At 34.9% G+C, this 27,168-nt stretch overlaps 1 protein-coding gene across 1 annotated transcript; it reads left to right on the top strand.

Annotated features, from left to right (window-relative positions):
• The first annotated feature begins 1,081 nt into the window (after positions 1-1,081).
• Positions 1,082-21,340, top strand: LOC141549446 (serpin B6-like). The gene is made up of 7 exons (XM_074278983.1): positions 1,082-1,375; positions 7,704-7,879; positions 13,624-13,761; positions 14,173-14,290; positions 16,567-16,709; positions 17,775-17,930; positions 20,703-21,340. The coding sequence occupies exons 2-7, from the start codon at positions 7,712-7,714 to the stop codon at positions 21,102-21,104; spliced, it is 1,125 nt and encodes a 374-aa protein (XP_074135084.1). The 5' UTR covers positions 1,082-1,375; positions 7,704-7,711; the 3' UTR covers positions 21,105-21,340.
• Positions 21,341-27,168: the final 5,828 nt, after the last annotated feature.

The raw sequence follows: 27,168 nt of genomic DNA, 5'->3' as shown, positions 1-27,168 counted from the left end.
AACCAGGAATATTTAATTATTTATTGTTCTTATTTTGGGACTTTGTTTCTGAAAGTGTCTGCTTTACACCCAAAGAGTTCCTTATTCACCAGAAATGTAAATTCACAAGATTTGGTTCATAACTATAAGGTACTTTTCTTTTGGAAGTTTGTTAACTCATTAGCATCTATAATCTCAATTAAAAAAAATTGGTTTTCTCTCTTTTTCAGTTTTTATAGATATTTTGTGTTTATATTATATACATTTACAGATTCTTCTCACTTACATATCTCATAAGTAAAACTAGTGATATAAACACCTCATCTAAAAATACTTGCAACATTTCACATGTGTATCATATCTTCCAATCTTGGATACCACTATTGGAGCATGATTTTGCAATTTTATATCATGAATTCCTTTGGCAGTCTGGTGAAACCTAGGGACCCCTTCTCAGAAAAGTGTTTTTAATTTAAAAGTGTTTTAAAATAAAATACATAGAATCAAAGAGAAGAACAAGGATGTTGCATTGAATTATCAAAATATATTATTTAAGAGTTCACAAAAAACAGACTAGGAGCCCATTGCCTAAAATTTGTTACTGCCAACCCAACTCTTTTCTCTTCCTTCATATTGAATTTTATTTATCTCACTAACTCAAGGCCCAAATAATGAATTGTCTAATTTACCTATCCCACATACTAAGTGAAGATTATTAGCCTCAGGTGAAACACACACACACACACACACACACACACAAAATTATATAGATGTTATTCCTAAAGCTAAAAATTTCTTGGTCCAAGCTGGCAAGTGAATCCTTGCAAAGTTTCTTAAACTCTACAAAAGCTTCTCTCTAGACATGGTGCCTTCTGATCAGGAAAGGATGTGTTGACTGCTAGCCAGCCTTAGCCAGTCTCTGGTAACACCAGATGTTCTGCAGTTGAGCTCCACCCTCCTCAGCACATCTTATGGCACATAGTACTTATGTTATCTCATTTATTCCTCATGGAAAAAAACTTGTAAGATTGGCATTATTGTTACCAGATTTGATAGAGCAGGAAATTGAGCTTCAAACAGATTTCTTGGTGGCCATTCAGCTAATAAATTAAGTGACATCTGAATCTGTGTCTTCTAGCAGTGTCTGTGGTATTCTTTTCCATCTCACCACCCTGCATTTGGGACACAGAATCAACATCCGTCCCTCTGACTCAGCCTCCCTCAGCTCTAAGTAATATTTAGCACGAAGTACTCTACTTCCTTCCCTCCACCTCTCACGCCAAGAGTAGCAGCAGCATCTGCAAGGATTCAAGCAACTGTCTGGAGGATTAAGTGAACCACAGCATTGGTGGCGGCGGCGGCAGCAGCAGCAGCAGCAGCAGCAGCAAGAATACTGGTATAGTAGAGGGGAGAATTAATCACTTGGTTCTCACACCTGGACATCTCCTTCTCTGAGCTATTATAACAGTTCTGGGAGAGGAAGGGAGAGAGTGATCTTTAGGATGAACTGAGTGGTTGAGAACAAGGAAGAAGGGAAAGTCAGTGTAGGGAGTGCAAGAAAAACAGGAAGAGTGCAAGAAAAACTAAAGCAGGGTTGTCTGTAGGTTTATTGCCTTAGGAATCCTCCTCCCTCTTCTGCATAGTAGCTCTAGATGGCTACCCATTTGGTCTATACCTGGTGACTATCAAGCAAGCTTGAGAAGGAGCCAAGGGTTTTGTTTACTTTGAGATTTTCCGTTTATTTTGTTTAGTTTTGGTTGTGATTACGTTGAAATGGATATTCTTTTACTTTGGAAGTTCTTTTTGGTTTCATATGATGTTTGAGAGTAAGATGTATAATCTTTTTAGGAACTTTAAATATTAGGTTATAAAAGAGAGCAAGGAGAGAACATTAGAAAATAGACCCTCTAAAGTTCTCCTCTCCACTTGAGTTCTCTCACTTCCATAGAGTTGTATTTTTGTGTGGTCTAAACGAATGGAGGGAAGTGAATTTACATATCTGTTTATCTGTCTCTATCTATCTATTTCTATCGTCATCTTGAAGAGAAGAGAATAAATATATCTGCCTACATATATATATATATATAGAGAGAGAGAGAGAGAGAGAGAGAGAGAGAGAGACATGCATACATACACATATAGAATATATATCCCCTACTATGTGCCAAGCACTTTAAAAATACTATCCAATATGATCTTCATAACAACCCTAGGAGGTAGGTGCTATTATTGTACCCATTTTACAATCCAGGGTCAAACAGCTGATAACTATCTGAGGCCAGATTTGAATATGGGACACTAGTTCCAGGCTAAGTATATTTATTTTACAAGTCCTGTGGTTCTGGAGATCTTTATTCAGGGGCTTTCTGACCACTTGATTGAGATACTCTAAAGAGGATTGCCTTTGGGACTCTTCTTGTCCTTATCCTGTTTAAGCACGGTACCAGCATTTTCATGATTCTGTGATTCTAGACAATAGAATTAGAATCCCCAAAGAATTTACTCTGTTTTACTGATTGACCAAATCTAGTAGCATAAATTGTAACAGAATTAAGTGTTAAATACTGTACTTGAGTTTAAAAACAAACAAAAAAAATCGAATAAGAATGAGATTATAAATGTGTAAAACTCCATTTAATGTTGCAGTTGCTTGATAGGTAGATTTATTTTACTGAATTTTTCTTTATTATTCTTTGTAATAAAGGATGACTTTTTGGAAAGAGATGAAGGGAGAAGGGAAGATAATATTTTGCAAAAATGAAGGTGATCTTAAAAACAAAAGATCTATAGAAAGTTATAAGAAGTATAAGATGGAGAAGACATGACCAAATAACAGTTTATATTTTTAAAACTTTTTGAAACTTTTAAAATTTGTATTCCTTAGTACATAGTGAGTTTCCTAAGATACAAACTGAAGCTGAATGCTCATTTGTTAAGATTGTTATGGACTGGATTCCTGCTCTGGCATAGGTTTAACTGGATTACCTCAAAGATTTTGTAACTCTGTGACTCCAAGCTTTGGAGGCATGGAATGGGACAAAGTAATATTCTCAAAATGTAGAAATTTGTGGATCAAAGAAGGAACCAATGGAGGGATTCAGGATTAAGTGGGCTGATTCTGGTGGCACAAACTTGTAATCTCTGCTACTAGGGAAGCTGAGTTTGGGTGATTTGCTTAAGTTTGAGAGTGCTGATCTAAAGATGGTTAAGCAAAGTCAGGTGTCAGAATTAACTCTGGCCCTGATAGTGTGAGCTACAAGAATTGGGGTACTACCCAGGCTGCCTAAGCGTATACCATCTGCTTTCCCATTAAAATTAAGGTGTCATGGAGGGAGGGAGAGGGAGAGAGAATGAGAGGGGGGAAGGAGAGAGGGGGAGATGAAGAGGGGGAGGAGAGGAAAGGGGAGAAGGAGAGGGAGGGGAAGAGGGGGAGAGGAAGAGAGGAAGAGACAGAGAAAGAGGGAGGGGGAGAAGAGAGAGGTGAGGGAGAGGGAGAGGAGGCTAATGAAGTAAAATTATTTAACAATGTGACAGATTTTATGGGCATTGAAGCATGTGGGTAGCAAAGACAAGAGGACTGAGCTAGGAGTTGTGGATATTCTATGAGAGGAAATTATGATTATTGCAGGGATCAAGTCACAGGACCATAGCATGAAGAGGAAGGGAGCAAGCATTTCTAGATTTATTATGTTAATTATATTATATTATATATTATAGTATCACTTATATAACACCTGCTTTGTGCCAGGCACTGTGCTAAGTTTTACAAATATCATCTTATTTGATCCTCACAACAATTCTGTGAGGTGTTATTATCCCCATTTTACAGTTGATGAAACTGAGGGAAAGAGCAGTTAATTTGTCAATTGTATAGTTAGTCAGTGTCTGAAGCCAGATTTGAATCAGATCTTCCTGACTCCAGGCTGTGCACTCTATTTACTGGCCACCAGTTCTTCCCATAAGATCCCAGATTTTTAAGATGGAAGGAATATTAGAAACTATCTGATTCAATCCCCTCATTTTACAGATGAAGAAACTGAAGTAGTAGACATTTAAGTAACTTACTAAGGGATAATAATAAGTTAATAAGTGTTTGAGACAGGATTTAAAGTCAGGTCTTCTTGCTTCCAATTCCAATACCCTATTGACTAAAGCATGCTGTTTCTGTAAGTGATACACAAACACACACACACACACACACACACACACACACACACACACACACACACATCCCTTTCACTTTAGTTTTGATCTCAGTAAAACTGACCTGACAGGCAGAAGTATAATTCTCTTCATCTTTCAAAAGATCTCTTTCTGAGAAGCATTTTAAGGTTTTTATATTTTAGCCTTCAGATCCATGCTCATTACATGTATACATATATTGTACTTAATTTATACTTTAACATATTTAAGATGTATTGGGCAACCTGCCATGGGGGGAGGGGGGAGGGAAAAATTGGAACAAAAGGTTTGACAATTGTCAATGCTGTAAAATTACCCATGCATATATCAAGTAAATAAAAACTATAATTAATAAAAAAACAGATCCATGTTCATTAATATTGCATTGATAACTGACATTCTCCAAGCAAAAAAGGTTTGATGCTCACTTAGTTATTTCTGCCTACCTCTCTAGATGCTTATCAATGACTATTATACAGATATCCCCAGGAGACTGGTCTTCCAGAAATGTCATTATAGTCTCATAAAACCAAAATACTTTAAACATCTAATAAAAAGAATAGGTAATGCCAATATAGAAAAATGAAGTCTTGTTCCCCAACAGGAAAATTTCTTATTAATTATATGTGATAGCTATGTTATTCAGTTGAGAACCAATTGGAAAGGAGCATTCTGAATATTAATGTTTTCTCTATACTACAGTAAACCTCCTTATCAGGGCAATGAATGGTAGCTCAAGATGCTTGTTTCTATAGGCCATAAATCATGACTTATGTGTGATAGCTGTCTGACATTGTACAACTGGCTTTGCATCTCTTAGCTCTTTTCTGTAAGCTTCTTCTGTTAGCTTCTTCATCTGTAAAATATGAGAGCTGGATTACTCTGAGGGATAATAATTTATAACCATGATCTCATCTAGCAAGAATGTACCCCATCCACTAATCCTAACATCTTTTCTTGAAACTGTTGACTTTCCTTAATCCTAAAAGAAAAGTACCCATTTTTCCCTTTTCATTGCCATAGTCACACTTGATTTGTAAATTTGCCATCTGGAATTACTTTTTTCAATGTCTTCTCTTCTTAATTCTTTATTTTTTTTTATTTAAAAAGAGGAAACTGAGCCAAAGATTCTTTGTTGTAGCTACATGTTTATTGTACAAATCTTAAGTGATGAATTAATTAAAATTATGAGGTTGCTAAAAAAAAAAAAAATCATTTGCATGACTAACACTTGTGCAATTTCACATTGTTCTGTTTGCTGAAGGGCTCCAGAACAGAACACTTTATCCTCCCTTCCCTCTCCAATCCACCCCTCTTCCTAACTTCCCCTTTTCTCATTGGAGTACTAACATCGCTCCAGTAACTTAGTTTCTTAACCTGAGTCATCATAACCTCACTCTCCCTCATCTCACATATCTGAGGAGTTTTGTCAGTTTTACCATTCCAAAATCTACTGTATCCATCTCCTTCTTTCCACTTAGAGGGCTACCAGCGGACTTCAGGTCTTTATCACCTCTCACTTGTACTACAGCAGTGGTGTCCTAATTGGTCTCACTGTCTCAAATTTCTTTCCACTCGACTCTATCTGCACCTCAGTTGCCAAAGTAGAAGTGTGACTAGCTCACTGCCCCTACTCCAATTTTACTCTGGACAAAGATTGGGTCCATGAACTCATAGAACTTTAGCCCTACAACAGAGTGGATAATCAGTGATTATACTGCATTTTTTGTCCTTTCATCAGCAAGTAGTTACTCAACTAATTAATCAATAAGCAGCACTTAATAGGTACCAGGCACTGTGCTAGACACAAGACATGTATAGGTAGAAATTAAATAATCCTTGACCTCAATGAGCATATGTTCTGACACATGGAGAGATATGTCTCTCTACATGATCTCTCAATAGATATAGATATATATTTCTTTTTGTCCTTCCTTTCTTTCTTTGTTTCTTTCTTTCTCTATCTGGTCATGGGGCCAATCTCTGTCCAGGAACTTATGTGACTTCATTGGTCTAAAATCCAGCTTCTTATAAACTGATTTTCAATCCCATATGAGGTCTCATAACTGAATGTGAGAGTTGTAAAATTATGATATATTATCAGTAAATGCTTGATTTGCATGTGGATTTTACATACCTGTATTCCCAATGTCATGCAAAATTTCTCAAGTGAAAAGAGATCTGGAGGGGAAAAAGTTTAAAAAGTTTTTCACTTTACTCCCCACCGTACACTGGCTTCCAGATTCCGCAAACAATTCACTTGCTTTCCCCCATGCCTGGAACACTATCCTTCTCCTCCCTACCTATTATTAACCTCCCTAGCTTCTTTTTAGGTTCCAACTAAAATTTCCTCTTTTACAGGAAGCCTTCCCCAACTTCTCCTAATTCTAGTATCTTCTCTCTGTTACTTATTTCCTTTTTATTCTGGAATAGCTTGTTTTGTCTCTGTATGTTGTCTCCCCCATTCCATTGTAATCTCTGTGGGGACAGTTACTGTTTTTTGGTTCTTTTTGAATCCTCAGTACTTAGCAAAATGCCAAGTATATAGTATATACTTAATAAATATTTATTAATTGATTTGGGCACATGGAGGAAATTGGAAGGAATTGTTCAATCTGAGAAAAGTTGAGGGTAAGAGTTCCATGACTGGAGATGAATTTCCAGGATGAAGAGGTTTCTGGGGGATGGATAAGTATTGAATAAAAGAAATTGAAGAATGAGAAAGGGAAGAAAGTAAGGTCACAGTCTCTTCTTTAATAGAAAAGTAGACATACAGAGGGTCTATGTCCTTCCTTTGTGCCTTGGAGGTTATTTTCACATAAAGAAACATGCAATTTCCATAATGAAATTCATACAAAGATTTTAGTATTAGAAAATACATTGATGTTAGAGTCAAAAGATGTGGGTTGGAATCTGGTTCTGCTATCTCTGTGACATTGGGAAGGCTACACATTCTCATCTCAGTTTCCTCACTTATAAATTTGGAAGGAGAACAGATAATTTTAAAAGACCATGCTAGCTCCTATGAATATATTGCTAACAAAAGAACAGTAAGCCTGATCTCACCTCTTTTCTTTCTAAATGTTTAGTTGTTGAGTAAATACACTTGTTGAATATATAAATATGTTTGAGTAAATAGAGTAAATTGAGTAAAAAATGAAAAAATTGAGTAAATATTTGAGCAAATAAATATATTTATTTGTTGAGTAAATTTCAGAATTAACTCTTAAGGCTAAAGAGAGAATAAGTTGTAATTCTATGTAACATAAAGACAGTGAGGTGGTACAGTGCATAGAGGACCAGGTCTGGAAACTCATCTTCTTGAGTTCAAATCTGGCCTCAGACTCCTACTGTAATCATAGGCAAGTCACTTAATCCTGTTTGCCTCAGTTTCTTCATTTGTAAAATGATCTGGACAAGGAAATAGTAAATTACTCCAGTGTGTTTGTCAAAAAAATCCCAAAAGGGAATCAGGAAAAGTTGCATATGACTAAAAAGAAAAACAACAATTATGTAGCATAACCTTTTGTGTTCTTTCCTAGATTTCATTATGGATTTCTTCTCTGAAGCAAATGGCCCCTTTGCCATTAACCTTCTGAAAAAATTGAGTGAAAAAGATAACTCACAAAATGTGGTTTTTTCTCCTCTGAGCATCTCATCTGCCCTTGGCATGCTTTTACTAGGGGCCAAAGGAAATACAGCAGCTCAGATTGCAAAGGTATGTTTTTTAGTACCAAGAAAATTTGTAAGATAGCTGGGTTTTTCTCTTCATTTCTGATTGATCCTACTTTAAAAAGAAAGCCATTATTTAGTGCTTTTTCCTGGTCAGTGACCTTGAAGACTTGTATAAAATCAGAAGCACATAATTTGTCATAAAAACAAAATAAAACAAAGCAATACTGCATAGCTAGGGGCCATTTATGAGAGATAAATATATTTGTATATAAACAGCATTTTTTCTTTATTTTCATGAGTTGAAGAAACATTTTAGGTTTCTAGTAAGTTCTGGTTGGAAAGAAAGATAGGAAAACAAAATATGAATTGGAAGCAGCAGAGAGTGAAAGTGGGAATACTTATGAATAGACTATTGCAATACATCCAGGCCTGTTGTAATGGGAATAGAGAATAGGGGACAGATATAGGTGAGATTACAGAAATAAAATCAAAAGTTTGTGGTAATCAGAGGACTATGATAGATAAGGGAGAGGAAAGAGAGTAAGTAAAATGAAGGTATCATTTACATAATAATGAAGTCAGAAGACTGAACAAAATTCAGTGTTAATTTTTCTCCTTTATTTCTCCAGAAGCACTTACTCTGCCCAGGAATGGGCCACTTGCCTGCCATATGCCAATATAACTGCCTAATGGTCAGTTCCTTCACTCCTGGATAAACATCAAGTTGAGCCTTTGGAACAGGATCCACTGTCCTTTCACTGTTTTATCCCCTGTTGTGCCTGTTCAGATATATGATACTAATCCTTTGTAATAGGCAAGTCTCTCCAGTGCTCTCTCTTCTATCATTAGGCTGATCTCCTATCAACAGCCTCATACTAACCATTCCTTAGGTTGAATCTTTAGAGAGTATCCTTATGGCCCTAGTAATTTCTCACCAATTGCCATAAATTCCTCCACAACTTAATCCTATCATAGCCATTCATTTAGCATGTCTAATATAGCTCCCTCGTCATAGCACCCCAGCCCTCAGAATGTCATTTCACATTTATAGTATTTGGAGTTGGTCTGTCGCAAAAGTGATTTCTCAGGCTTTCCATTTGGCCCTCTAAAAAAGTGTTTGTACACATGTTTTATCGGACATCTCACCTTTACTTATCCAATCCTCTCAGGACACTCACCAACTGCCACTAAAATAACCCAGTCAAGGGGTTGATACAATAATCTATACATAAGTGGACATTCTACCATTCCTCATCTACCTTCAAGAATCACAGGTGACTAAATCTTTCCAATTTATTCACCCAACAAGTCTTATTTTAATCTATGTCCAATTATACAAAATTTTCACTTGAATTCTTATATCTCAATCAAGCAGTCTATCATGGGTACAAAGTATATGAGCTGAAAGTTTGTACTCTAAAACCAAATTCTGTGAGAAACCAAAATTCAGAATCAGTGAATATCCAATTCAATATGGTCTTTTCTCTCCCCGCCACCAATCTACTATAATTTCATTAAGGTTTTCCTTTGCTTATACTAAGGGTTTAAATAATGTCTCTGATATTTGCTACCTTGTGACCTTGGGAAGTCTTATATTTCTATATGTCTCACTATCTTCATATATAAAAATGAGGGAATTGGAATAGATGAACTTTGAGTTTTCTCCTACTTCTAAGATCTATGATATATGAGAGTGTCATCATTAACCCTTCTTCCTGATGTCTAATGTGTATCAGATGCCAAAAAACATTTCTTTCTTTTTTAAAAAAATAGTATTTTATGTTTGTAGCGGCAATTTTGTAGTGCCTATCATTTGGGAAATGGCTGAATAAGTTATGGTATATAAATGTTATAGAATATTATTACTTTATAAGAAATGATCAAAAAGATGATTTCAGAAAAGCCTGGAGAGGCTTACATGAACTGATGCTAAATGAAGTGATTAAACCAATAGACTTATGATAGAGAATCATTTCCATGCAGAAAGAGGACTTTGGAGACAATGTGGATCACAAGATAGTATTTGACTTTTTGTTGTTGTTTGCTTGCTTTTTAAATTTCTCATTTTTTTCCTTTTTGATCTAATTTTTCTTGTGCAGCATGTTAAATGTGGAATTATGTATAAAAGAATTGCACATGTTTTGAAATATTGGACTACCTGCCATCTAGGGGAGGAGGTGAGGGGAAGGAGGGAATAATTTGGAACAGAAGGCTTTGCAAGGGTCAATGTTGAAAAATTACCCGTGCATATATTTTGTAAATAAAAAGCTTTCATGAAAAAATCAATTAGAGAAGAAAAAATTACATATGTTTAACATATATTGGGTTGCTTGCTGTGTAAGGAAGAGTGTGGAAAGGAAGGGAGAAAAATATGGAACACAGGAGTTTGCAAGGGTAAATATTGAAATCTATCTTTACATGTATTTCAAAAATAAAAAGTTATTTTTTAAAAATAAAAATAAATAAAATAATATTTTATTTTTCCAAATATATATAAAGATAGTTTTCAACATCCAACTTTGCAAAATCTTGTGTTCCAAAGTTTTCTCCTCTTCTCTTTTCCCTCTGTCCTAAACAGCAAACCCTTCTGATACAGGTTAAACATGTTTCTAAACATAATTCCATATGCATCATGTAGCTTGGGAAAAATCATATCAAAGAAAGAAAAACATATGAAAGAAAAACAAAACAAGTAACCAAACAAACCATAACAAAGGTGAAAAATACTACACTCTGATCCAAATTCAGTCTCCATAATTCTCTCTCTGGATATGGATGGCACTTTCTCTTCGAATTGCCTTGAATCACCTCATTGTTGAAAAGAGGTCCATCAGAATTGAGCCTCACAAATTCTTCTTGTTGCTGTGTACAATGTTCTCTTGATTCTACTTGCTTCACTTAACATCAGTTCATGTAAGTCTCTCCAGGCCTTTCTGAAATCATCTTGCTGATTGTTTCTAAAACAATAACATTCTGTAACATTCATATACTATAACTTATTCAGCCATTTTCCAATTCAGGGTCATCCACTCAGTTTCCAGTTCCTTGACACTACAAAAAAAAGCTGCTCCAAACATTTTTGCACATGTGGTTCCTTTTCCCTTTTTGATGATCTCTTTGAGAAACAGACCCAGTGGAGACACAGCTGGATCAAAAAGTATACAATTTGATAGTATTTTTAATCATAGTTCCAAATTGCTCTCCAGAATTGTTGAATCCCTCCACCACTCTACCAACAATGTATTAGTATCTTAGTTTTCCCACATCCCCTGCAACATTCATGATGATCTTTTCCTTAGCCTATCTGAGAGATATGAAGTAGGACCTCAGAGTTGTCTTAGTTTGCATTTCTCTAATTAATAGTGATTTAGAGCATTTTTAAATGACTAAAAATGCTTTTAATTTCTTCATCTGAAAATTGTCTGTTCATATACTTTGACTATTTATTAATTGGAGAATGACTTGTATTCTAATAAACTTGAGTCAATTCTCTATATATTTTGGAAATGAGGCTTTTACCAGATAAGGTTTCTAAATATGTTCTTGCTTACAGTTAAAGAAAGTGGTTCTTTGTCCCAATCAAATGAACTTCAGGAATGTTGATGTAAACACGTAGAAAAAAATGAACTGACATACTTACACATGTGTAGACACATACCCATTTAACAATGAACCACAAAATCTTTCAAGTAATTGCTTGCTCCAAAAACAAACAGAAAGAAATGTCAGCATGATGAATGTAATCAATTTTCCAAATCTGACTCAGTATCAGTTTCCAATGTACAACGAAAAAAAATCAAGTGAATTTGGAGTCAGAAAATCTGAGTTCAAGTGCTGCCTCTGATACTACCTGATATGTGGGGAAATTATTTAACTTTAGAGTACTCATCTGTAAAATGAAGGGTTGTACTAGGTGACCTCTAAATCTATAATCCTACTTATCTCAACTTCTGTAAAACTAAAGTTCTCATGTCATTTAAATAATCTTCCTTTCCCTCCAAGAGGTTTATAACTTTTGAGAACTGTTTCTCTTCCTATATTGTAGGACATTTTACCTTCTGCAAAAGTGTAAAACCTTGCTATTTGGGCATATTCAACTTCTAGGTCTTTGTTGGAAATAGTTTCTATCTCACAGGACCAGGGGTGTGCTGCATAATATTTGATATATATTTTAACTTTAACACATTAAACTGTTCAATATCACCTTATTAATCTAGGCAATGAAGAAAACAATAAATCAAGTCCTGATTTGTAGCTTTTATCAGTTTCTGAGGTATAAACACTCACATTCAAAATTTAATAATTAGCTTTCAAGCTCTCTTAAGGCAATGGAAGATGGCTCCAGCACATATATATCATAATCTATCTAGATTTTCCACCTTATTTGGCCTGAGTTTTCACAATCTTGAAGACAGATAGACATACACACATATTTATATACATATATATATGTATGTATGTACACATACAAATATACACACAAATGTACAATCACATATAATATGCATATACAAAATCATTCCATATATATATATGTATACACATATATTACATTACATTAGTATGTGTATTTGTTGCTCAAAGTAGTTTACAGGAATTTATCTTGCACCTGATCCCATTTCTTATTTTCAAATCTCAAATGCTCCTCTCTTTAGCTAGAGGGTGATCTAGGGGTAGAAGAAAAAACTGAATTACATGAATAGAGATCTCTGGTACCTGGCCTACCCCTATCCAAAGAAAAATTTATTTCTACTTTGAGTCAAACAGAAGGGCCATGGTTGGGTGCTTACTCCTTCCTTTACCTATCTCTAAGGGAGGTATCAGTCTAGAACTATATCTCTCTACCCTTTACACTATCTATTGGGGTCTAGTCTAGGAGAAGAAACCTTCATTCTGGGGAAAACTCCTTCTCTGGATTCTCTTGCAGAGGATATTAGGGGATGATTAATTTACATTCACCAGTTTGGCTCCTTCCCACCAAACATCGGTTATATAAGAAACCTTTACAAAGAGTAAAACTCCATTAATCTAAACAAGCAGAAATTGTCCCCACTCTACAGATTAGGATATATCATACAATATACAAGCATAAATTAGCTTTCTACATGGGAACAAGAACAGACCCAAGCTTAAACCAAGAGAGAGGATCTTAACTTCATCAGAGAGGTCCCTTCTAAAGCAGGTTAGCTTATAAATCAGGGACCTCCTGGGGATCTAGCTGCTCATATATGCCTGCTGCTTCTTTCTTTGTGTCTTTTCATCCATCTCTGGCACCAACTCCATTCCTGATACCAAACATATGTTGTGCTCAGCATTCTCTCCCCTAATCTGGAATTTTATCTCCTACTTACACAACCATACACAAAACACAACTGAGCTTTGGTGAAAGATAGGCTACATAGAGAAAGGACTTCTAAAATTATATAGAGAGTATCACAAGTATCACCCCTCAGTATTCTGACCCAATGGCCTTGATAGAAATTTTGAGCAGTTTTGCAAAGGAAACCTCATTCTTTACAATTCTGGTATCATCTGCCCCAGAATTCTTTTGTTCAGCTCCTATTTTTTCCCTACTCTTTATTTTTTAAAATAAGAGTCTTGTTAAGTAGTGTCCCTCTCTTAATATGAATCAAGTCCTTTCATTTATAAAGTAAACCAAGTCATCCTTTTTCATCTGAGGGATGATGTTCTAATATTGTCACAAGGCTTTGCTGTCAGCAGGTGGTTCCTTGGAGACTGAAGATCAATGCTAACAAGAATTTTAATTTGTTTCCCTTTATTTAATAGGTATTTTCTTTAAACAGAGGTGGGGACATCCACAGGGATCTTCAGACTCTTCTCAATGAAGTGAACAAAGCTAGTACCCACCACTCCCTGAGAACTGCTAACAAGCTCTTTGGAGAAAAAAATTACAATTTCCTCTCGGTAAGTTGAATTGATTAAATGATAAAGAAAGGAAATGAAAGTAGATTGTGGGAAGAAAGAGTTAAAGGCTCTGGATAACATGATCATGATCATGCTGGTAATATTTTACTTAAACCTAAATATATTAAAAAATTGGAATTTAAAACTAATGTCCAAGGTTACAATTTATTTTTTCTTGACTGTGTAAGCATATTTTTCTCTGTCTGCAAATTCCTTGTTTTTTAAATTTTTTAAATTTTATTTTTGTAAATTATCTTTAAAAAGAGGAGGAACATGTATGTATTATGTCCAAGGAGGATCTAACACTTGAAGTAATTTGCTTTTCAAGAAGTGCACAATTATTTTCACAATCTTAATCTGTTTGACAGACTATTTAGTAATAATATGTTGATTTATATTTTCTCTTCATAGACATTTAAAGAAGCTTGCCAAAATTTCTACAATGCAGAGCTGGGAGAACTTTCCTTTGCTAAGGCCCCAGAGGAGTCCAGGAAACATATAAATGCCTGGATAGCAGAGAAAACTGAAGGTCACTCATTACATTTGTTTGTAACATACTGATTATTTTAGTAATATTGCTGTGAAAGTGGTTAGAGAGAGTGGCTGTCCCTTTCAAATAGAGCTGCAAGGTGCAGCGAAATGTCTCTCACATCCCTGGGGATCCAGTAAAACAAAACAAAACAAAACAAAACAAACAAAATGAGGGCTTGATCAGGTAGTCTTTTTTTCTGGATCTAAAGATATTATTCCATGATCCATTATATAAATAATATAATATAATATAATATAATAATATTAATATAATGATAATAATAATAAAATAATATACTATAATAAAATAATATAAATCATAAGATTCTATGTAATTGTTGAATATTACTTATCAAGAAAGCAGCACCAGAAAGTTAATAATCATGTCAATCTCATTTGTCTCCCACATTTTTATGAGATGATTCACTGCTTTAGGATGGATTTCTCTCCAATGATCCCTTTGGCCCTTATGACTTTCCTCTCAAATCTTTTGAAGAAGAGGAAAAATGGCAGAGGCTAGAGCAATGACTGCCATTCCCCTTCATTACTCTTACCACTACTGATGCATTCATTGCTTGTAATAGGGATTCCTCTTCCTTCTCTCTTCTTTCTCTTCCTTCTCTTTCTTTTCTTCTTCATATCCTTCTTTTTAAATTCATTTTTGAGTGTTTCTTTTTTTAAAAAAAATTTTAAAATGTTTCTTCTTTTAAAAGGCTTCCTAGGGATTACTTCTTAGATACATTTGAATACTAGAACAGATTATTAGCATTGTGGATAAAAAATATCTTTTATCACAATTTCTGCCTCAGGAGACAAAAAATGTAAATGCAGAAAGACAAACTTAAGACCTCTAAAAAGAGATAGAGGCATAAAAATTAGGGAGAGAAATAATCAACAACTGGGGTCTCAGGTCCTACCAGATTCTAGAAACATAATATTATGTCTCATGTTTCCTTTATGATTTAATGATATTGTTTCAGCCTCTTGCTCTTCATGGTTGCTTCTTCTCTCCACTGCTTCTGACCTCCATATTTATCCTCTTGCTTCCCTCATGGTTTTCTCTTTTCAAGATATATATCAAGTTCTATTCCTAAACCCAATCTCTTATGATGGGAGAGAATAGCCTATAAATTATACCAACTTTCTCTCCCTGATTCAAAGTCAGGGCAAAACTTCCTAGGAATTAGATTAAGTAAGAAGCAGTCTTTCTCTAGAATTCTGATCTCCTTGGGTAATATCTGTCAAGATGTAGCCATTGAGACATAAAATCACTTTGTTCTTTTTGCACGTTCATCTGAGGTGAAAAGTTTGAATCCCAACTCTGCTCATTGTGAGTATATGTGGTCAAGGGCAATGCATTTAATAGCTGTAAGCCTCAGTTTACCCATCTGTATGCTAGGAAGTTTGATCTAATGGCTTATTTTCTTTCAGCATTAGATATTATGATATATTAGGGGATTGATTAACATGAACTCAGAAGAGAGCATTGTAAATCAGAATATTAATTTATTAAATTGCTCACTAACTCTTTATTGGAGTTAGATATATCTGGTATATTCAGGTTCTTATGATTTCCTTTGCCTCCATAGGCTCACCAGACTTCTGCAATTACTTTGGGTTTACTACACTTCAACAGACCATAGCTTTTCTTCAATAATTACATATCAGCCTTTGTGATGAAATCTGAGAAATAACCCAGTACTGTGATGGTCTTTAGAGAGCTCCACAGTCTCATCATGAACATATTTACAAACCATTTCTCAGCATGAATTTCTTTTGTGGCTGATTAATTTCTTTGGCCTTTGCCCTCTCAGTTGTAAGTCATTTCATTATATCTAAAAAAATCATTGAATTATATTTTACATATGCCATTATGCATTTTTCAGTTTTCAGAAATATTTACTTCTCACTGTGTATTTTACATTGTTTGTCATTTTATTCTTTAAATCACTTGTGATTTCTTTAAGATCTTAAATCTATGAGTAACTCGAGGATTAGAAGTCCTAAGCTGCTTCTAGAGCAGAGCCCTCACAGGCACTTGTTAATGCTCTATCAATAATTCACAGGTATTTATTAAGCCTTTACTATGTGCCAGACCTTCCTCTAGGGACAGAGGCTACAATAACAAAAGGACAAGAAGCCTTGCCTTCAAGAAAGAAAATTTTTAAAAGGCTTTAACTTCAACATTGTTGAAGTTGGATTTCTGACCATGAATTGAATATTTCTCCTTTTCTTTTCAAACACTGATTCAAGTATTTCTGTTTTTATTTCAAGGTAAGATTGCAGAGATGTTATCTACCTCTTCAGTTGGTCCACAGACTAGACTGGTCCTTGTGGATGGCATCTATTTCAAAGGGAAGTGGAATGAAGAATTCAAGGAAAACTATACAAGGGAGATGGTTTTTAAGACCAGAAAGGTGAGAAATATTTTCAGGCATCCTGATTACTGTTATAAATGAATAATATTGAAAAATGCAATATAGACTTTTTAAGGATTCTGTCTTCTTATTTCTAATATTTTGTGACATTTGATATAAAAATGCATGAGAGAATCGAGAAGAGTCCAGAAGATATTTAATCAGGGTGCCATTGAATCAGCAACCTAGACTCATCATGACCTTCTTTAATCTTTGTGTCCAAGAACTTGGGCAAGCGACTTACAACGCAGTTTAGCTCATGGTTTCCCCAAAGATATATACAATAGTCACAGAGAAATGCTGGAAAACCATCCAGGAACAGAACAATGGAGGCTTGTTCCACAACAACGTATCCCATGGCTTGCTATCTCTACCTCCTTCCAAGAGAGTCAGTTCTTCAGTGGGCATGGAGTGATGTAGCCTACATACACCAGCTCAGCACTTTTACAACTCCTTTGCTGTGTCTGCTAACTGTATCAATTCTGAGGTAGGGAAAAGGTTTGGAACCGCTTCAGGGATATTCACAGTAGATCCTTTGGCATCCCCATGCCTCAGTCTCCCTAACTGGATTATTTTTTAAATGCTTTACAGAGTTCCACCCTGCAGCAAGTATAGCTTTGTGACATGGCAAAGAAAATGCCAGGATTTCTTTCTTTCTTTTTTTTAAGTGTTTCATATTAGTCAAATAGATGTGCTGGAAAATAAGGAGTAATGTTGTGACTCTTTTACTTTGTCAAAGAGTTAAAAAAAAAAAAAAATACCCTGACTTCTTGTTTTGGAAAACACAGAGGGTTCCAGGTAATTTGACTGAATAAAAAAATTTTTTCTTGGGTAACAATATAGATAATTTTCTAGAACTTCATGTAGTGGTTGTCTTTTTCTTTTTTCCTTTTTAACTGGAATTTTTTAGCAGATATTAGATGACACTTTTGCATTCAATGATAAAAGCACAGAAATGAGGATTCCTTTGTATACGTTTAAAGGTTTAAGTCAAATGCATCTTTTCAGTAAGTTTTATTAGCACTTTCAGTAATCTGATGTTAATGGCACATCTTTCCTCACTAGAATGAGAAAAGGCCCGTGCAAATGATGTTTAAGGAAGCAACATTTAAAATGGCTTACATAAAGGAAGTATTCACCAAAATCCTGGAGGTCCCCTATGTGGGTGAGGAGCTGAGCATGATCATTATGCTTCCTGATGAAAACATTGATCTAAAAAAGGTAAGTTAATGATCTTAAAATCAAATAACAACTTTTATTATTTACTATTTCTAATTTACTATTACATTACATTGTTCCTTGAGGCTTATCTGAAAATTCATTATAGAGATATATTCTTATATTATGGATGGAATACTATTATCCTATAAATCAGAAAATCTGGATTCTAATGATGGCACTTCTTTTTTCAATGAAGAAATTTAATATCTTTAAACCTAAGTTTCCTCATTTGGATTCAGAATGATCTGTGTTTAAATTTGGCTCTGCTATTTACTGGTGTGAGCCTGGTGATGACCTCTAGGCTCAGTTGTGAAATGAAGGGAGGGGGCTAGATAAGATATAAATCCTCTCCTAATTCTAATTTTATAGTTCTATGGCTGTCAGAATCAACCAAGTCACAAAGCAGGCAGTCAAGAAACAGCATTGCCACTGGAAAAGAGAATGTGTAATGCTGCTGACCTATTGGAGGTGGGGTTGGGGATAACAGCTTACGTGTTCTAAAAGTCAGCTTTGAAAGTCAACAGAGAATTTAGTGGGCTTTAGGGGGGTTCTTTGGAAAATATATGTAAATGCATATGTATATGTGTGTGTATCTATCTATATCTGTACACACACACACAAACTCTACCCATTCACACACATATAATTCATTCCTGTAATCAGCCATTCTTTGTCTTACTCCTCATGGAAATATTCACTAAAATTTCTTCTATCTATAATAAGGAATCAATTGCTAACAAGAATATACTAAGTGCCTATTTCATGCCAGGTACTATGATTGACACGAGAAACAAAGCTATTAGCTAAAATGTTTACAGTTTTTTTAAGGTTTGTAAAACACTTAACAAATATTATCTCATTTAATCCTCAAAACAACCCTGTGAGATAAGGGCCAATATTATTCCCATTTTCCAGGTGAGAAAACTGAGTCTGAGGAAAGTTAAATAATTTGTTAAGGATCATACAAGAAGTTTTAGGAAGGATTTGTCTCCAAGACCAGCGTTGTATGCAATATGCCACCTAGCTGCTAAACAGCAAGCAAAGCACAATAGTGGGGTTTCTTTATTTGAGAACTTCATCTAAGAACTGTTTGCCATGAACTTTATTTTTAAACAGATAGGTAGAAAGATATGATATAAGCATTTAGTAAATGCCTACTATGTACCATGCACGGTGTTAAGCACTTTACAGGTATTACCTCATTTAATTTGCACAATAAGCCTAGAAGGCACAAACTATTATTATACTCCTTTTGTTCAGTCATTTTTTAGTCACATCCAACACTTTGTGATCTCATTTGGGATCATGATACTTGAAATGGGGGCAAAGATATTTGAAATGATTTTCCATTTCCTTCCCTAGTTCATTTTATAAATGAGGAGCTGAGGCAAGTAGGGTTAAGTGATTTGTTGAGTATCAAACAATGAGTAAGTGTCTGAGGCCAGATTTGAACTCAGGAGGATGAGTCTTCTTGACACCAGGCCTGGTATTCTATCCTCTGAACCACTTACCTGCTCATGTTTTACAACTGAGGAAACTGAGGCAAAAAGTATTTAAGTGTTTTACCCACAGTTACCCAACTTGTAAATAACTGAGGCTGGATTTCTAGGCCCTCATGCTCTATGCATATTCAGTACTCCACTTATTTGTCTACTGATAGATACTAATTATGTAACTATTTCAATATAACTGAATTTTTTGTTCAATTTTAATTCAAATTCAATTCAATCAAAGAATTTAAAATTCTGTTTAATTCAATTTAATTAAAAGTAAATCTTTTAATTCTCTTTTTAAAAAAACACAGTTCTGAGAAAGAGTCCATAGATCATCAAGCTACCAAAACAATATTAAGAACCCATTGCACTATAGTCTGATTCCCGCCAGGTTCTTTGATTTCAACTATCCCTTGACTTATCCTCCTTCTAGTAATTATGGTATTTTGTTGCTAAATATTCTTCATTTACTCAATTTATTTTTCTCTAATGCCAATCTAAGCAACTAACCCATGACAATATTTTGAATTTGGCATTATTTTTTAAATTTCACTTTTCTCAATTTACCAAAAATCTATTTTCTCTCCCCCTTACTTCACACAAAAAACACAAAACACAAATGCAGAGTTAAATTGAACTGTATCTACATCTCATAAATAATTCTACACCCAAAGTCTTTTGACAATGTATCCTTCATTGTAGATCCTTTACTCATTATAGTTTTTATACCTTTCAAAGTTAATTTATTTTAAATATTATTGTATAAATTCTTCTCCTAATTCTGTTCAGTTCTGTCTGCATCTGTTCATATGAGTTTTCCAAGGTTTTCCTGAAGCTGTCTTTTTCATTTTCTCCAGCACAGTAATTGGATTCAATAATTTTGGAAAACAAAAGAACAGCAGGGTTTTCTACCCCTCATTTTGGAGACAGGCAGTATGGTGCATTAAAAAGGGTGCTAAATTTAGTCACTAGGCCTGAGTTCAAATCTCATCTCTCTGCCTTGCTCCATGTGTGACCTTGGGCAAAGATCTTCTTAGCTGCTGTTTCCTCATCTGTAAAGTGAGGGGTTTGAGCAATAGATCTCCAAAGTTCCTTCCACTCCAAGATCTATGTGATCCTATAACCATTGTATTGCTTTTCCCAAAGTGATCTCCTATTTCACAGAGCAAGGACAGCTGAATCTTCAACATATCACTAACCTTAGTAAGGACTCACCTGCAGCATGAATTTTACTGACTGTTTTAACAGCATCTTACGACTTTCAACTATTATCTTCCAGGTAGAAGCAGAATTGACCTATGAGAAATTTGTAGCCTGGACAAAACCAGACATGATGAAGAGAACAGAAATGAGTGTGTTTCTCCCCAAATTTAAAATGGCAGAGCATTATGACATGGAATCTCTTCTTCGAAGTTTTGGAATACTGGATGCTTTTGAAGGAGGCAAGGCTGACTTTTCTGGAATGTCAACTCAAGGAGGCCTGGTTTTGTCCAAGCTCCTGCACAAGTCCTATGTGGAAGTTGATGAAGAAGGTGCTGAGGAAGATGCTGCTGCAATATTCCGAGTGCCCATTTGTGGAAAAATTCTGCCAAACTTCATCCCTGACCATCCATTCCTCTTTTTTATCCGGCACAACAAAACCAACAGCATCCTCTTCTGTGGCAAATTTTCTTCTCCATGAAAATACACAACTACTTTGCTTATATTTACTAAATATTTAGTTTTGCTGCTTCTCTATGTTTTCCCTTAAGGTAGAAGATTCATAGCTATCATCCACACAGAGCATTAAGAGTAATTATGTTTTTTCTTTTTAATATTTCCTCCATTACCTAGTACCCATCCGGGCATATAGTATGCATTAAGTATTAATTATGCATCTTTTGGTTGACTGACAATAAATTCAATTAGTGTATCGAATGGTAGTGTCTGTTTCTACATTCAACTTGAACTGGCCAGTTGGGCAATGTGTGGTAAGGGTCACTGCCCAACCCATCCAAATAATAAATAAGAGATGTGTCTTAGTCTTTTTTTAAGCAAAAAGGAATTTATTATAAGCTTTCTCATAAGAAAGGACACCCCCAGTGTTAACCAAAATGAGGTCAGCAAGGGAGTGCAAGGGTGAACAATTATCAGCAGGTTTATATAGATCTTAAAACAGAGTCCTCCCCACTTCTGGCTCTTTAGTTTCAAGAATTTTCCCCAGTACAAAAGAGCAAAAAACAAAGATATTTATTTAATAGATAGGGAGGCTTGTAGACTTGCCCTTTCCCCATCCTGAATGCACTGAGGGGGTTTCAACAGTGCAAAACTAAGAGCAAAGAACAAAAAGGTCTTAAATTTCAGACCACCACCTCCATCACAAAACCCAGTCCCTGCCCCTAAGAAACTTGCATTCTTACATTCTTTGGAGGAGATAACCGCCACTCTGATCATCCACTGATATCACTGTGGGTCTCACTTTTCTAATTTAAGCTTTATTTCTCCAATTTAATTTTTATAACTGTGGAAACCAAACAAATACTTATTCTTTTCTCACAATATCCCCCCTTTTAAAATAATTTGATTTTCTCATCTTTTTCTAACACTTCCAATTTGGCTAATATTTTTACATCCCACTTCATAACAGTCTATTTATTGATAGATCTCCTTACACAGGATGGATAATTAATCTCTGAAGTCTCTGCTAATTCTTCTGATATATCTGTACTAGAAGTGTCCTCCTTTTCTTTCCAATAACCTGTCCAGAATCATATTATTTTCCCATGCCACTCTGCTAGTAGCATCTAACTACTCTGCTATGCCCTTCACTACCTCTCTGATGTAACTTATTCAATAATATTTTACAACTAGAGTTGGAATGATACAAGTTCAGAACTAACTAGACTTCTAGTCTTGAATTCAACAGCTACTATTCTTGACTTTTTTCTTCAAATGCCAGCTTAAAAGGAATAGTCAATTGGATCAATGTAAAAGATGTTCACTCAGTTTCCAGGCAAAACAGGTTTGAGAGTGCTGTCTCCATACCATCCAAGCTTGGGGTATGGGCATCCCTGAGAAATTGCCAGAGCTTCCAGACTCGGTCCACGCTACTGGAATCCCTAGATTTTGGAATCTTTCACTCTGCTCTGAGAGGCAAACTGACTGATTTCTACAACTAAGGGACTAGTGTAGCCTAGTTCATTTCCTCACAGAAGGGAAAGATAGAACAAAGTATTACAATTCTCCTCAGCAATGTTATTTTGGGAAATCAAGGAATCCCACACTTGAATTCACTCTCATGTTTTTCCATATCCAAAGGGAATGGCACTATTTGGACATGGGGCAACTTGTAGAAGAGACACAGGAATTATTACTTTTTATTCAGACTTTTTACAGAATACTTTACCAATTCTATCCAGACATGGATATCTATTGTTTGCCTCAAATCCTTGATTTGATTCCAAATCTCCTCTTCTATTTATTCCCAGCTTGTTCTTTTGATTTGCATTTTCTAAATGTCCAGCCTTGGTAGTAAACCAAGCATTATTTCAAATTGGACAGGCAGTTCTATAAACCTCTTTCTGTATTAGGACACAAATATTTATTGAACCTATTTTCCTACAGCTATTCAAGCCTCTACAATTGTATAATTTGACAAGCATCAAACTGAATTGTTTGTGGGGCATTTTTCTCAGTAATATTAACCCAAATCTTAACTCTGTGTCCCCAACCTAAGCCCCCAAATTTAAATATCAGGGGAATAGCATTAATCCTATAAACCTCCCTCCTTCATAGGATTGATAGACTCCTTCCAGGGAATCCACTCAGACCACTGGGCAGTTAGAGGTCCATTTACCAACCAATTCCAGTTCCTTCCCAAACAAATGAGGTCCAAAGTCTTCTGGGGCATGAGATGATGATCTCATGTTCTGAAACTACTTCTGGCTGAGAATGGGCATTGAGCTGGATCATCCCACAGATTCCCATTTGGAGGAGTCTGTGCTGACTGAAGATCCAGTGGGCTGGGTCAGACCTCTGAAGCTGGGTCAATGTAATTTTCTGGTGCTGGTCATTTGAAAGTGAATTGCTCAAAGCTTAGAGGAAAAGAACTAGAGAAAGCTTATGAGAGAGAGCATTAAGTGCAGAGCCTTCATTCTTGGGAGGTGTGCTCATATCTTCCCTGAAGTTTCTGTAAATAGTTAATTAAGTTTCATCTCTTTTAATAGAGACAACATTATAACCCAAAGCAATTTTCAGAAAGGAGGAATCCCATCAGAATAACAGAGGTAGTCACAAAATCCTTCCTTACCCAGTCTCATTTGCCTATAAAAAGAAGGACACAAGATAAATTAACCCAGACTTCTGCATGAGGCATATGTGAAATCTCTCTGCCAGTATTTCCCCCCTTGATTAGTATCCTTCTTCTGAATAGATCTCAGGATAAGGGCCTCTAGCCTCTGATCAATGAAATTAGATTTTACAAGAGCCTGTTGTAGGCCTAAAAGAAGTTTTCACTGGCTTAGCTCTGGGATTAGAAGCTGGCTTGAAGATGCTTAAAAACTACTGTGTGTATCAGAAGACATACACAGGATAAATATCCTATTCTACATTAGTAACAAACTTAAATAAAATTGACTTTCCCTTTGATGTAACAAAATATTCCATAAATTATGTTTTTCTAACAAAACCTGAACATACTAAAATCCTCTAAAATATTCAAAAGATGTTTCAGCTTTAGTTTCAATAATAAATAAAATAACAGGTCCCACAGACAGTTTTATCAATTGTTCTTAAATTTTGAAACCTTTAAAGACCTTTTTTTTTTTTTTCATAAAGGCATATAGAACTAGTAATAGATGACTAGGCCATATACTCATTCACCTAATTATAAGATATACTGACTACATATTTTCTGATTGAAAACAGTAAAATCTTACATACTTGTATTGTGCTCATGGCTTCTACTGACTACTTGCTCTGATTCTAGAAATTTGCTCTAAGAGGAAAAGCAGGGACTTGATTATAAAAGCATCAAAACTGATTTTTCAGGGCTTCAACCTGAGGGCACATAAGTCACAGCTGACAACCAGTCGTGTAGAAACCATCCCACCTATAGCCAACTCAGCTCTCAAATGATGGGTTACTAACGTAATAATTCATCAGATAATCATTCCCAAATTCAAAAATCAAAACAGTAAGTTATAATCCCAAGAGATTCCACATAAATAGCAAGTTTCACTAATCAGAGGCTTCAAATCTCAAACTACCTAACCTTGTGCATGCAGAACTTAGTCAAAACTAGATGCAGGATTGTAAGGTTAAAATCCTACCCTAAATGCTCCAAGACAGCTATAATATAATTCTTCTAAAAGTGGATAGAGACCTTCAAAGTAATTATTTCCAGAAAACTTTCTAACAAACTTTGTTTAAAGTTCCTTGCATTGCTAAGCAATAGATCCTTTGATATACCACCACAAATGACTTTGCTTTAAAACAACCAGACTTGAAAAATAAAATATTCAGTTATTAACACCATGTAAAAGTCAGCTATCCCTTTAATATTAATTGCTTCCATTGTTCAAAAGGGGGAAGAATGGATTAAGTCTTCATCCTCCTAAACCATAAATAACTAATATATAGTTTTCAATCCTAAATTTCAGATTAACTACCAAAAAATCTAATCAAAAACCTCCAGAAATCTAAAAGTGAAGAGAATAGAACTATATACTCAGGTTTTTCCAAACTTAGGAAGTTCATAAACCAGGCTAAGCTTGCTATTGCCCACCCCAGCTGTCTTCTGTGGGCTGTTTGATATCCCTTCCCACTCTATAAAGGGAAAAAGGGATACTGTACACCCTCATATTAAATGCGAACTGATAATATTTTCAGCCTCATCCCTCTTGTTACAAATACAGTAATTACCAGTTTTGGGTTTTGCATGATGACAACTCCCAATAACTTAATTAGCAATATTAGAATTTTCATAAGTAATAACCAAAGAGTCTTAGCTGTAATTTCCTCTTAATTTTCTAGCTAAGGTAGAAATACCCAATTCCTTAACTTAGATTTTCAAAACATTTATAAAACAGGGTTAGCAAGGCTGATGAAATAAATAAATTTTCCACCTTCTTAATATTATCAAATTACTTTTACAATCAACCTGATACAAATTGTGTCCCCTTTGCCTTTTGGGGAGAAATGGTTTTTCATAATTAATTTTTTTCTATTCTATTCATCATCTTCTTTCCTTCTTATTTATTTTATAGTTAAATTTACTTAGCTCTCAGAGGGAAAAGTTGAAGTCCCCCAGAAGTACAATTTTACTATTTTCTCCTATTCATTGAACTTTTCTTTTAAAATTTTGGATGTTTTGTGATTTTTTTTTCTTATACATTTTTCTATGAGTCCTTCATTTTCTATGGGTCCTGTTTTTTTTAAGATGTTCTTTCCCCATTATCCCATTGTTTTTGTTTTTGGATTATCCAGATTCATGATTGTTACCCCTTCCTTTTTTTTTTTTTTTCTTCAGCTGAAGCAAAATAGATTCTGATATAGCTTCCTCTTTTAACTCTATGTATCGCTTTTTCAAATGTGTTTCTTGAACTCAAGATATTTTTGAATTCTTGTTTCTAGTCCTTTCTGCTATCTTCTGTTTTATAGGTGACTTCGTGTTCATTCATTCATTCATAGTAATAATTATTAATTTTACATTTCCCTGCACCTATTTTCTTCTGTTCTGTTTTTTTTAAATTCTGTCTTTCCCCTAAAGTTTTGCTCGTAACCCCTGACATTTTTTAATCTGATCTCCTTTTTATCAGCACTCCCTCTTGATCAATACCCTGTTCCCTTCTATCCCCTTCCTTTTCTACTTTGCTAATGGATAAGATACCCAATATCAATTGAGTCTGTGAACTAATTTAGAATTGAATGAGGTTCAAAGATTGTCCATCTCTTTTATTTTTCCCTCTGCTGTAATAGTTTTTCCTTGTATATCTCTTTTATATAAATAAATTTTCCCATCTTCTCCATTTTCCTTTTTTTCAGGTGTTAACAGATTTTTACTAGACTAAATTATTAGTATGTTCATTATACAACATATTGATTAATATAAAAATCATTAATTCCTTCAAAAAGAGCATACTCCTCTTTTTTCTATTTTTTCATATCATCCCAACTTAATTAATTCACTCTTGCAACTTTCTTTTACGTAGAATTTTCCTCACTGCTGTAATAATTTTAAAAAGTAAAAGACAGATATAACACTTTCCTATAAAGGTAAATAATTTAATCTTATTAGTCTTTATGATTTCTCTTTCATGTTTACTTCTTTGTTTCACTTGAGTTTTGTATTTGAAAGATGAGTTTTATATTCAATTCTTGTCTTCTCATCAAAAATGCTTGAAAATCCTGTTCCTTTAAATATCTATCTTGTCCCTTGAAGAATTGTGATCAGTTCTGCTGAGTAAGTTATTCTTGATTGTAATCTTAGCTCTTTCACTTTTTGGAATGTTGTGTTACACAATCCTTTAATGTGGAAGCTGCTAAATCTTGTGTAAATGTGAGTATGGCTTTACACAATTTGAATGTTTTTATGATTGCATGAAGTATTTTCTCTTTCACTTGGGAGACTGGGATTTGGCTATAACATCTTGGAAATTTTCATTTTTGGTGTCTCATTCAGGTGGTGATCAGTAGATTCTTTTGTTAGGATTACTAAGTGAGAACTGAGGTTGTCTGGACAGTGACAAGGTGAGAATTCAGGTTTT

Source organism: Sminthopsis crassicaudata, chromosome 1 (assembly GCF_048593235.1).
Source record: "Sminthopsis crassicaudata isolate SCR6 chromosome 1, ASM4859323v1, whole genome shotgun sequence".
NCBI lineage: Eukaryota > Metazoa > Chordata > Mammalia > Dasyuromorphia > Dasyuridae > Sminthopsis > Sminthopsis crassicaudata.
Note: the sequence above shows the minus strand (reverse complement) of the source record. Positions and strands in the feature narration are given on the sequence as shown.